This window comes from Pristiophorus japonicus, unplaced genomic scaffold (genome assembly GCF_044704955.1).
Source record: "Pristiophorus japonicus isolate sPriJap1 unplaced genomic scaffold, sPriJap1.hap1 HAP1_SCAFFOLD_29, whole genome shotgun sequence".
Classification (NCBI taxonomy): domain Eukaryota; kingdom Metazoa; phylum Chordata; class Chondrichthyes; family Pristiophoridae; genus Pristiophorus; species Pristiophorus japonicus.
In genome coordinates, this window is record NW_027252668.1 from 5,697,040 (window position 1) to 5,710,554 (window position 13,515).

General features: G+C 48.2%; 1 protein-coding gene across 1 annotated transcript; it reads right to left on the bottom strand.

The window, feature by feature from the left end:
- Positions 1-745: 745 nt before the first annotated feature.
- LOC139248259 (zinc finger protein 23-like) lies at positions 746-5,815 on the bottom strand. Its single transcript, XM_070872029.1, has 2 exons — positions 5,743-5,815; positions 746-2,037 (listed from the first exon to the last, which is right to left on the bottom strand). Exon 2 carries the CDS (start codon positions 1,928-1,930, stop codon positions 917-919), a length of 1,014 nt encoding a protein of 337 aa, XP_070728130.1. The 5' UTR covers positions 1,931-2,037; positions 5,743-5,815; the 3' UTR covers positions 746-916.
- Between the last annotated feature and the right edge of the window lie 7,700 nt (positions 5,816-13,515).

Consider the following 13,515-nt stretch of genomic DNA (forward strand, 5'->3'; position numbering starts at 1 on the left):
CTCATCAAGAAAGGTTGAGTAGGTTGGGCCTATACAAATTGGAGTTCAGAAGAATGAGAGGTGATCTTATCAAAACATATAAGATGAGGGGACTCAATAAGGTGGATGCAGAGAGGATATTTCCACTCATACGGGAAACTAAAACTAGGGGACATAGTCTTAGAATAAGGGGCAGCCCAATTAAAATTGAGGTGATGAATTTCTTCTCTGATGGTTGTAAATCTATGGAATTCTCTGCCCAAGAGAGCTGTGGAGGCTGGGTCTTTGAATATATTTAAGGCAGAGATAGACAGATTTTTGAGTGATAAGGGAGTAAAAGGTTATGGGGAGCGGGCAGGGAAGTGGAGCTGAGTCCATGATCAGATCAGCCATGGTCTTATTGAATGGCGGAGCAGGCCTGAGGGGCCAAATGGCCTACTCCTGCTCCTATTTCTTATGTTCTAACTGAACATTTCTCCCAGTGTAACCTTGTCTGTAATGAAATGTGTCTTTTAATAAGCCTCAGGTCCTTGCTCATGTCTGCTGTAGATTCTGGAGGTGAGGGGGGTCGACTTATGACGATAGGTTGGGCCTATACACATTTGAGTTCAGAGGAATGAAGTGATCTTAGTGTGGCCCTGAAGGAGTGTGTCCAGGCTGAAATTCTGTTCCCCTCTATGATCCTCCCCCCAGATTGTCCTTTCTCAGCTCCAGCCAGGTGATGCTAAACATTCAGGTGGGAAAGACAAAAATCCACAGCAATGTGTTGAAAGCAACACTAATTTATGTGTCTATATATCAAATATTAAATTCCAGTCCAGCTACAGGAGTTATTAATATCAGCGTTACAAGAGATATAAACCCCAACTGTCAGAATGAACACAATTCAGTCCAGGATGTGATTAACAGCAGCAACAGCAGAATCCAACCCCTGCAGTCACTTGTGAACTCGCTGGTGGCTCAGCAGGTTGGATGATCGAATGAATCCCTTCCCACACTCTGAGCAGGTGAACGTCCTCTCCCCAGTGTGAATTCGCTGGTGTCTCAGCAGGTGGGCTGACTGAGTGAATCCCTTCCCACACTCGGAGCAGGTGAACGGCCTCTCCCCAGTGTGAAGTCGCTGGTGTATGAGCAGGTGCTGTTTGCTTTTAAAACTCTTCTCACAGTTAGAACATTTAAAAGGTCTCTCCTCAGTGAGAACTCGCTGGTGTCTCAGCAGGGCGAATAACTGAATGAATCCCTTCCCACAGTCGGAGCAGGAGAACGGTCTTTCCCCAGTGTGAACTTGCTGGTGTATCAGCAGGCTGGATGATACAGTGAAACCCTTCCCACACTCCATGCAGGTGAACGGCCTCTCCCCGGTGTGAACTTGCTGGTGTGTCAGCAGGCTGGATGACTGAGTGAATCTTTTCCCACACTCGGAGCAGGTGAACGGCCTCTCCCCAGTGTGAACTCGCTGGTGTATCAGGAGTTGCTGTTTGCTTTTAAAACTCTTCTCACAGTCAGAACATTTAAAAGGTCTCTCCCCAGTGTGAACTCGCTGGTGTCTCAGTAGGGCGGATAACTGAGTGAATCCCTTCCCACAGTCGGAGCAGGTGAACGGCCTCTCCCCAGTGTGAACTCGCTGGTGTGTCAGCAATCTGGATGATACAGTGAATCCCTTCCCACACTCCGTGCAGATGAACAGCCTCTCCCCAGTGGGAACTTGGTGTGTCAGCAGATGGGATGATGCAGTGAATCCCTTCCCACAGTCGGAGCAGGTAAACGGCTGGTGCATTTTCAGCTGGGACGGGTAGTTGAATCGTTTCCCACAGTCCTCACATTTACATGGTTTCTCCCCAATGTGACTGCGCTTGTGTCTCTCCAGGTTGGATGATTGGCTGAAGCCTTGTCCACACACAGAGCATGTGTACCGTTTCTCCCCACTGTGAACGGTGCCTTCTGCTTCCATGGTCAAAAGCTGATGATATTCCGGTCCCGATGTATCGAGTGACTGTCAGATCTTGAAGTGATGTTTGGTTTGAGCTTCCAGTCTACAAATCCTCCCCTTTTAATACCCTATAAAGTGAATTTCAAACAGGAAAAAGGGAGTGTGAGAGAAAACCCACAAAAACACAAAGGCAGGTTATGAAATTGAGCTTGATGAATCTGGTCATTTGTGGGGCCAGCACTAGAAAAAAGTGACAATGAAAGCTGCCGGATTGTCATAAAAACACATCTGGGTCATGATTGTCCTTCAGGGAAGGGAACCCACCTCCCGTGACAGTCCCACATGGGAAATTGTTGGTCCCACTGGGCCCAGAAGTACTGGGGGTGAAACCCAGCAGCTTCTCCCTCCTCCCCACTCCAGCTCAAACTGATGCAACAAACAGACTCACACAGGAGGTCAGGGTGAGACTTCCACATCCAGCGCCCTCCCTGATAGAGCAACTGGGAATTGCTGGGCCTGCTGCATAAATGCAAGTGGTGTGCGGGTGGCACTGCCCCCGGGGTTTGCTGGTGCCAGGCTTGGCGGCTCTGACTCGGGGCCTGAGAGCTGCACTGGGTGTTACCCGGGGCCTGAGAGCTGCACTGGGTGTTATCCGGGGCCTGAGAGCTGCACTGGGTGTTACCCGGGGCCTGAGAGCTGCACTGGGTGTTACCTAGGGCCTGAGAGCCGCACTCGGTGAAAAAACAGGCAGACAAAAAGCAGGAAACTGTCGACCAATTAGCCTTACATCTGTTGTTGGGAAAATGTTGGGAGTCCATTATTAAAGAAACAGTAGCAGGACATTTGGAAAAGCAAAATTCGGTCAGGCAGAGTCAGCAAGGATTAATGAAGGGGAAATTAAGTTTGACAAATTTGCTGGAATTCTTTGAGCATGTAATGAACAGGGTGGATAAAGTGGATGTGGTGTAATTGGACATCCAGAAGGTATTTGACAAGGTGCCACATAAAAGATTACTGCACAAGATAAAAGTTCACGGGTTTGGGGGTAATATATTAGCATGGATTGAGGATTGGCTAACTAACAGAAAACAGAGAGTCGGGATAAATGGTTCATTCTCGGGTTGGCAATCAGTAACTAGTGGGGTGCCACAGGGATCAGTGCTGGGACCCCAACTATTTACAATCTATATTAACGACTTAGAAGAAGGGACTGAGTGTAACGTAGCCAAGTTTGCTGATGATACAAAGATGGGAGGAAAAGCAATGTGTGAGGAGGACACAAAGAATATGCAAAAGGACACAGTTAGGCTCAGTGAGTGGGCAAAAATTTGGCAGATGGAGTATAATGTTGGAAAGTGTGAGGTCATGCACTTTGGCAGAAAAAAAATCAAAGAGCAAGTTATTATTTAAATGGAGAAAGATTGCAAAGTGCTGCAGTACAGCGGGACCTGGGGGTACTTGTGCATGAAACACAAAAGGTTAGTATGCAGGTAAAGCAAGTGATCAGGAAGGCCAATGGAATCTTGACCTTTATTGCAAAGGGGCTGGAGTATAAAAGCAGGGAAGTCTTGCTACAATCATACCGGTTACAGGTTATTGGTGAGGCCACACCTGGAATACTGCGTGCAGTTTTGGTTTCCATATTTATGAAAGGATATAGTTGCTTTGGAGGCAGTTCAGAGAAGGTTCATTAGGTTGATTCCGGAGATGAAGGGATTGACTTATGAGAAGAGGTTGGACCTCTACTCATTGGAATTCAGAAGAATGAATGAGAGGTGATTTATCGAAATGTATAAGATTATGAGGGGGCTTGACAAGGTGGATGCAGAGAGAATAGGGGGGACTAGAACTAGGAGGCATAATCTTAGAATAAGGGGATACCCATTTAAAACTGAGATGAGGAGGAATTTCTTCTCTCAGAGGGTTGTAAATCTGTGGAATTCGCTGCCTCAGAGAGCTATGGAAGCTGGGATATTGAATATATTTAAGATCGAGATAGACAGTTTATTAACCGATAAGGGAATAAGAGGTTATGGGGAGCAGGCATGGAATTGGACCTGAGTCCATGATCGGATCAGTCATGATCGTATTAAATGGCGGAGCAGGCTTGAGTGGCCGTATGGCCTACTCCTGCTCCTATTTTTTATGTTCTTATTTTCTTATATTGTGGGTGTCTGGTATATGAATGTGGATTGGCTCTCTATCTGTCCATCTCTGGTATGTGGATGAGGGTTTTACTGTGTGTGTCAGTTTCTAATATGAGAGTGTGGGTTTTATCCTGTACCTATCAATTTCTGGTAATTGCCTGTGGGTTTCATTCTGTATCTTTCCATTCCTGGTGTATGTGTGTGTGTTTTGTGCTCGATCTGTCCATCTCTGTTATGTGAATGTGAGCTCTACTTCATACCCGTCATTCTCCAGTATGTTAGTATTGTTTTACTGTGTACCACCAATTCCTGATAGAAAGTAAAACGAATACCCTGTCAATTTTTGTTATGGAGGTGAGTGTTTATGCTGAATCTGTCAGTCTCTGGTAAATGAGTCTGATTTTCACTCTGTATCTATCTGTCTCTGGTATGTGAGTGTGGGCCTTTCTCTGTATCTCTCCATTTCTGTTATGGGAGTCTGGGTTTTATTCTGTACCTGTCAAATTCTGATATGTGATTGTGGGCCTTACTCTTTCCCTGCCAGTTTCTGCTTAATTGAGAGTGGGCTTTTCTTTGTACCTGTCAGTTTCTGGTATGGAAGAGATGTCTTTACTCTGTACCTGTCAAGTACTGATAAGTGAGTATGGCATTTCACTGTGTCTGTCAATTTATGTTATGGGAATGTGGATTTTAATATGTCAGCCTCTGATATGTGAGTGTGGGTTTTATACTATATCTCAGCCTGTGATATGTGAGTGTGGGTTTTATACTGTATCCTCAGTCTCTGATGTGCGATTGTGTGTATTATTCTGTACCCGTCAGGTTTTGGTATGTGTGTTGAGGTTTAATCTGTGCCTCTAAGTTTCTGCTATGTTGGTCTGGGTTTAATCTGTACCTATTTGTTCCTGCTACTTGATTGTGTGTTTTAGTCTGTACCTGTCAGTTTCTGCTGTGAGAGTGTGGAATTTGCTCTGTATCTGGTATGTGAACGTGAGAATCAATTTTACTTTTTACCTGTATTTCTCTGATATGGGAGTGAAGATTTTGCCTTCTACCTGTCATTTTTCTGGTGTGTGCGTGTGGGTTTTACTCTGCCTCTATCAGTTTCTGCGATGCAAGTACCAATTTTACTTACTGCCTTTCAGTTTTTGGATATGTGCACATGGGATTTACACTTTACCTGTCACTCTCTGGTGTGCAAGTGCGGATTTTATTCTGTTACTGTCACTTTCATGTATGTGTGTGTGTGTTGTATACTGTATCTGTCAGTCTATGGTACAGGAATGTGGGTTTTATTCTGCACCTGTCATCTTCTGGTATGTTCTGGGGGTTAAATACTGAATCCGTCAGATTCTGAAACTTGAATATGGCTTTTGCTCTGTAACCATCAGCTTCTGATATGAGAGTACGATTTATACTATCTATTTGTTATTTGTTCCGATAGGGGTTTTATTCTCTACCTGCCAGTTTCTGGCAAGTGAGTGTGGGTGTTTAATGTACCTGCCAGTGTGGGGTGTTTAATGTACCTGCCAGTGTGATCGGTTTCAATGGTGAAACAGCATCTGATTCTACTGCTCCATGTGGCTGTAAGATTTACAATGTAACTCTGCCACTTCGGATCACTGTGATAATTGGATTCAAGACAAGTTCTGTGACCCTACGCTCTGTGAGTGATAATGTACTTACTGTGTGGGAGAAGGAGCTGCCTGAACTGTTCCTCGTGTTCCGGTTGGAGGAAAACTGTCATTTGTTCTGGATGTTTGAAGAATATTGCTCTGAGAATAATCATACAAGAACAATATTAGTCACAAGATGCAGGTGAAGATTATGATGGATCTGAGAGAGCAACAATGTATCTCTCGATCACCAGCAGTCAATGGAGAAGTCAATGCACCAGACAATATAACCAGTTTTAAAATATTTTCTCCCACACTCCTCTCCTGCAATAGATGCACTTTGTGAAACTCCTCACAGCCAGGTTATGTTTCCACTGTTCACTGTCCAAGAACAACAGACACGGTGAGATTGGAACTGAATCAAGAACATTCACTACTGATTTGGGGAAAGAAAGCAGCAACGATTTGAAAGAGCGAGGTGATTTACTTTCTCTGTTATCTTACACTGGCCACACACAGCCCGAGAATGGCCTCTCCCTCCCCCACTCACACCACGCACTGACACTGGTTCTTGCTCCACTCCGCCCCTTACACACAGCCCCCGACTCCCCCTGAACTCCCCCCGGACTCAGTGCCGGTCTCTGAGCCCATCTGCGGATACGCTCCCAAAGCGCTGCGCTGCTGTAAGGAGGCTGCTGCTCACTGCCTTACCCCGGGGCCGCGGGCTCTCCATTTCCGTCTGTTTGAAACCATCTTCTTCCGCTCACTGAGTGAATGGTGATCACAGGCAGGGCTGGGGGAGGGGAGGGCGCATGCGCTCTTCTGCTCACGGGGACTCGACACAGGGGGTGGGGCTGAGCCGCGCATGCGCAGCTCTCTGCAATAATTCAGCCTGTAAAAATCAAAGTGTACCTTTCCCAATTTACTTTTATCAGAATCTGAACAAAGGAACTGGGCCTGGGGGGAAAGGACACAGAATGATTAAAGCTGGGAGCCTTGTCCCTTGGAAATGCTCAATTTGGGATCATTCCATGCAGGGTGTTTACATAATATAAGAACATAAGAATTAGGAACATGAGTGGGCCATCTAGCCCCTCGAGCCTGCTCTGCCATTCAAAAAGATCATGGCTGATCTGGCCGTGGACTCAGCTCCACTTACCCGCCCGCTCCCCGTAACCCTTAATTCCCTTATTGGTTAAAAATCTATCTATCTGTGATTTGAATACATTCAATGAGCTAGTCTCAACTGCTTCCTTGGGCAGAGAATTCCACAGATTCACAACCCTCTGGGAGAAGAAATTCCTTCTCAACTCGGCTTTAAATTGGCTCCCCCGTATTTTGAGGCTGTGCCCCCTAGTTCTCGTCTCCCCAACCAGTGGAAACAACCCCTCTGCCTCTATCTTGTCTATCCCTTTCATTATTTTAAATGTTTCTATAAGATCACCCCTCATCCTTCTGAACTCCAATGAGTAAAGACCCAGTCTACTCAATCTATCATCATAAGGTAACCCCCTCATCTCCAAAATCAGCCTCGTGAATCGTCTCTGTACCCTCTCTAAGGCTAGTATATCCTTCCTTAAGTAAAGTGACCAAAACTGCACGCAGTACAGGTGCGGCCTCACCAATACCCTATACAGTTGCAGCAGGACCTCCCTGCTTTTGTATTCCATCCCTCCTGCAATGAAGGCCAACATTCCATTCACCTTCCTGATTACCTGCTGCACCTGCAAACTAACTTTTTGGGATTCATTTGTTTTAATTGCCGGTGCTTTTAGTGTCCCCTTCCCTTTTATAGGGGGCACTGGGGAAAAATTGTGATTTTAGTGCCCAAAAAAAAACCAAAAAAAAAAGACAAACAAAAAAAAAGGAAAAAAAGGGCCTTGTAAATGTCTGGTGTGTCATCCAGGTTGGGTGGCACAGATAAATGTTTTATGTTTTGCAGGTAGACTCTAAAAGAGTTTCATGCACAAGGACGGCTCTCTCGTCTCGGATCCGGAGGGCGTCAACAACAGGGCCCATGAATATTACGGGGCTCTGTTCTCTCCGGATCCGTCCAGCGAGGAAGCGCGTAGAGTTTTGTGGGAGGACATGCCGAAAGTCAGCCCGGAGGGTGCCGAAAATCTGGAAGCTCCGCTAAGCCTGGCGGAGCTGACCGGTGCCCTCGACCGGCTCTCGAGGGGAAAATCCCCGGGGCTGGACGGGCTGACCGTGGAGTTCCACAGGGCATTCTGGAACGTCCTGGGGGGCGACTACGCGCGGGTCCTGGGGGAATGTCTGGCGACCGGGGAGATGACCCTCTCTTGGCGCAGGGCAGTCATCGTCCTGCTGCCTAAGAAGGGCGATCTCCGCCTCCTTAAGAACTGGCGCCCGGTCTCCCTCCTCAGCACGGGCTACAAAATCTTCGCCAGGGCGATGTCTGCTCGCCTTGGTGCCATGCTGGACCACATGATCCACCCCGACCAGTCCTACACGGTCCCGGGCCGGACAATCCACGACAACATCCATCTGGTCCGGGACCTCATCCATCATTCCCAGGAGGCTGGTCTGTCGGTCGCCTTCTTATCCCTCGACCAAGAGAAGGCGTTCGACAGGGTGGATCACGACTACCTGCTCAGAACTCTGCGCGCTTTCGGGTTCGGGACGCATTTCGTCGCCCGGATCCGACTTTTGTACGCCGCCGCGGAGTGTCTGATTAAGGTTAACGGGTCCTTGACGGCGCCCCTTCGCTATAGGAGAGGGGTGCGCCAGGGATGACCCATGTCCGGCCAGTTATATGCCATCTGCGTGGAGCCTTTCCTGCGCCTCTTGCGGACGAGGTTGACGGGACTGGCTCTGCAAGGGCCGGGTGTGGAGGTCGTCCTTTCGGCTTACGCCGATGACGTGCTCCTCGCGGTAGAGGATCCCGCTGACCTGCGGAGGATGCGTGAGTGCCAAGAGATTTACTCGGCTGCATCCTCCGCCAGAATCAACTGGGAGAAATGTTCCGGACTCCTGGTGGGTCAGTGGCGGGTGGACTCCCTGCCAGAGGAGCTCAGGCCTTTTGCCTGGAGCACGACCCATCTCCTCTATCTGGGAGTCTACCTTAGCCCCGACGAGGGAGCCTGGCCGGCAAACTGGCAGGAGCTGGAGGCCAAGGTCGCCGCTCGCCTAGGGCGCTGGACAGGACTGCTCCGAGTGCTGTCCTACAGGGGTCGAGCGCTAGTCATAAACCAGCTGGTGGCCGCAATGTTGTGGTACCGGCTGGTCACTTTGACCCCTCCCCCTGCGTTTGTCGCCAAGATACAGAAGAAGCTGGTGGACTTCTTCTGGAACAACAGGAAGCACTGGGTCTCTGCCGCGGTCCTGAGTCTCCCGCTTGAGGAGGGCGGTCAGTCGTTGGTGTGCGTCAGCGCCCAGCTCGCGACTTTCCGTCTTCAGACCCTGCAGAGATACCTTTACGTCGAGCCCCCTCCTAGGTGGTGTGCTCTGGCGAGGTATTTCTTCCGCCAGCAGCTCGACCTCAATTATGACACGCAGCTCCTGTTTGTGAACTTGGGGGGTGTCAGGACCGCCCTCCGGGAGCTGCCTGTCTTTTACAGGGAACTCATCAGGGTCTGGAACAAAGTCTCCACCAAGCGCAGCTCTCCGCCGGCTGGAGTGGCGGCCGTCCTGCAGGAACCGCTGCTCGGGAATCCGTACCTCCGCGACCGAGGTTTTATGTGGCGGTCGGAAGAGAGGGCTGTGGCTGGTGAGGTGACCAGGGTCAGGGCCCTGCTCGATGGCGGAGGAGCGGGCGGGATGGCACCAGGCATGCTGGCGCGGCGTCTAAATTCAGCCGATGTCCGCCGCGCGGCCAAAGCCATCGAGTCGCTAAAAACAGCTTTGGGCCCTGACTCCGTTAGGTGCATCGAGGAGGCTCAAGCACGTGGGGAGATCCCGTCCGAACTGACCCCCGTCCGGACGGAATTCCTCATTGGCGCCAAACCCCGGAACCTCCCTCGGGGGCCGGCGCCTCACAACTTGAGCCGCCTCGGGGAAATCCCCTCCGTGCCTTTCAGTTCCGCGCGGAGGGGTTTCCTGTACGGGCTGCTCCTGCATACTCTCAACTTTGCCATCCTCGCCTGCCGTCCGGACACGCCATGGCATGCCATCCTGCCGTCCGGAGGAGGCGGGGGTCCCCGATGGAGGGCACTCTACGCAGGGGTCCTCCCACTATTCATCGGGGACTTGGCCTGGAGGGTGGTGCACGGAGCAGTGCCGTGCAACAAATTTTTAAGCCGGTTCATGGACTCCCAGGCCGCCTGCAATTTCTGCGGTCTGGAGGAGTCCGTGTTCCATGTTTTTATTGAGTGCAAGAGGTTGCAGCCCCTGTTTCATTATTTAAAGGGGCTGCTCCTGAAATTCTGGCTGCACTTCAGTCCCACTCTCTTTGGGCACCCTGTGCGGAGGGGAGTGGGTAGGTCCGAGGGCCTCCTCATAGGACTGCTCCTGGGCACGGCCAAGAGTGCCATCAGCCGGTCCAGGCAGCGGGCGGTCGAGGGGGTCGTTCAACCTGAATGCCTGCCTCTCTTCCGTTCTTACATCCGGTCCATGGTGTCCTTGAAGATGGAGCACGCGGTGTCCACCGGTACGCTCGCGGCCTTCCGCGAGAGGTGGGCACCGGAGGGACTGGAGTGCACCATCACGCTCGGCAACCAAATTTTTATTTGATTTTGCGTTTTAAAGTTTAATTTGTTTTAATTGCCGGTGCTTTTAGTGTCCCCCTCCCTTTTTATAGGGGGCACTGGAGGAAAAAAAAAAAATTGGATTTTAGTGCCCCCAAAAAAAAAGAAAAACACAAAGAAAAAACACAAAAAAGAAAAAAATGGGCCTTGTAAATATCTGGTGTGTCATCCAGGTCGGGTGGCACCGATTAATGTTTATGTTTTACAGGTAAACTCCAAAAGAGTTTCATGCACAAGGACCCCCAGGTCCCTCTGCACCACAGCATGTTGTAATTTCTCCCCATTCAGCCGTCTTCACAAAGCAATCCTGCAAAAACATCGTAGGGACGAGGGAGTGGGAGTTTTTGCTGGGACCGCGCAGGAGTTAATATCTGACAGAAAATGTTCGAGATTAGTTTAGTGAGAGAAACTTCTTCACCCAGAGAGTGGTGAACCTGTGGAATTCTCTACCACAGAAAGTTGTTGAGGCCAATTCACTAAATATATTCAAAAAGGAGTTAGATGAAGTCCTTACTACTAGGGGGATCAAGGGGTATTGCGAGAAAGCAGGAATGGGGTACTGAAGTTGCATGTTAAGCCATGAACTCATTGAATGGCAGTGCAGGCTGGAGGGGCCGAATGGCCTACTCCTGCACCTATTTTCTATGTTTCGATTAGAGTCAAACACTCGGTCACTGAGAGTAATATCGAAGTGGATAATCAAGAGGTTATATGTAGGGAGGAACTTATTACAATCACTATCATGAATGAAGTAGTACTCGGTGAAATAATGGGACGAAAGACAGACAAGTCGCCTGGAATTGATGGCTTACATCCTGTGGTCTTATGAAATGTGGCTGTAGAGATAGTGGATGCATTGTTTGTAATCTATCAAAATTCCCTGGATTCTGGGGTGGTCCCAGCAGATTGGAAAACCGCAAATGTAACACCCTTATTTAAAAAAGGAGGCAGACAAAAAGCAGGAAACTATCACCCAGTTAACCTAACATGTATCATTGGGAAAATGCTGGAGTCCATTATTAAGGAAGCAGTAGCAGGACATTTGGAAAAGCATGATTCAATCAAGCAGAGTCAGCATGTTTTTATGAAAGGGAAATCATGTTTGACAAATTTGCTGGAGTTCTTTGAGGATGTAATGAGCAGGGTGGATAAGGGGGAACCAGTGGATGTGGTGTATTTCGATTTTCAGAAGGCATTCGATAAAGTGCCACATAAGAGGTTACTGCACAAGATAAAAGCTCACGGGATTGGGAATAATATATGCTTGGATAGAGGATTGACTAACGAACAGAAAACAGAGTCGAGATAAATGGGTCATTTTCCGGTTGGCAAACAGTAACTAGTGGGGTGTCGCAGGGATTGGTGCTGGGTACTCAACTATTTACAATCAATATTAATGACCTGAATGACGGGATCGAGTTTAATTTAGCCAAGTTCGCCGATGATACAAAGATGGGTGGGAAAGCAAATTGTGAGGAAGACACAAAAAATCTGCAAAGGAATATATAGACAGGCTAAGTGAGTGAGCATATATGTGGCCCATAAGAACATAAGAAATAGGAGCAGGAGTAGGCCATATAGTCCCTCGAGCCTGGTCCGCCATTTAGTGTGATCATGGCTAATCCTATCATGGACTCAGGTCCACTTCCAGATGGAGTATAATGTGGGAAAATGTGAGGTTATCCACTTTGGCAGAAATAATAGAAAAGCAAATTATAATTTAAATAAAGAAAAATTACAAAGTGCAGCAGTACAAAGCGATCTGGGGATCCTTGTGCATGAAACACAAAAAGTTTGCATGCAGGTACAGCAAGTAATCAGGAAGGCAAATGTAATGTTGGCCTTTATTGCAAGGGGGATAGAGTATAAAAACAGAAGTCCTGCTACAACTGTACAGGGTATTGGTGAGGCCACATCTGGAGTACTGTGTACAGTTTTGGTCTCCGTATATAAGGAAGGATATACTTGCATTGGAGGCTGTTCAGAGAAGGTTCACTCAGTTGATTCCGAAGATGAGGCCAATGACTTATGAGGATAGGTTTGAGTAGATTGGGCCTAAAAACATTGGAGTTCAGAAGAATGAGAGGTGATCTTATTGAAACTTATAAGATAATGAGGGGACTTGACAAGGTGGATACAGAGAGGATATTTCCACTCATAGGGGCAACTAAAACTTGGGGACATAATCTTAGAATTAGGGGCTGCCCATTTAAAACTGGGAAGAGGAGGAATTTCTTCTCTCAGAGGGTTGTAAATCTATGGAATTATCTGCGCCAGAGAGCTGTGGCGTCTGGGTCATAGAATATATTTAAGGCGGAGATAGTCAGATTTTTGAGCGATAATGGAGTAAAGGTGTTGTGTGTGGAGAAAGAGTCAGACTGAACACTGTGAGCTCAAAGTAAAGTGTGACCTTCGTCTTTGATTGCAGGTCTCCAGAGTGCCTCTCCAACCTGGGAAGCCTCCTTAAATACCTGTGCTCCCAAAGAATTATGGGATCCTTGGGACTCCAGGGGATGAGCCCTCTGGTGGCTGTATAGAGTAAATACAAGTATACAGATATAACAAAAGGGTTATGCGGAGCGGGCAGGGAAGTGGAGCTGAGTCCATGATCAGATCAGCCATGATTTTATTGAATGGCAGAGCATGCTCGAGGGATCAAATGGCCTACTCCTGCTCTGATCACAGCCAAGCAAGTGATAAATATGGGACACTGTTTCTCTCACTCTCTGACACTGTCCCGCAGTGTGGGATTCACAATGTGTCTGTCTCTGGTACAATATAGTGAGAGAGGAGACTTCATCTTCTGTCTCTCCAGAATAAAACGGGACTTCACAGGTCAGCCTGGAACTGATACTGTGCATGTCTTTCTGTGTCTCACCGACCTATCTCGCACTCTCCTGTCTCTCGCTCAGACCTCTCCCCTCTCTCTGCCTCTCTGTTGCTATCCGCTCTCTCTTGTACTGGTTGTGAAGGCGGGATACTGTTATTTAGCGTGATGTGGAAACACTGTTGGATGTGCAAGACGGATAATGTCTCTGTTTCTCTCTCTGGTGCAATACGTGAAGGTGTAGCACTGTTACTGAGCGTATTATGGAGACACTGATACAAAGTGTAAAACTGATACTGCATCTGTCTGTGTC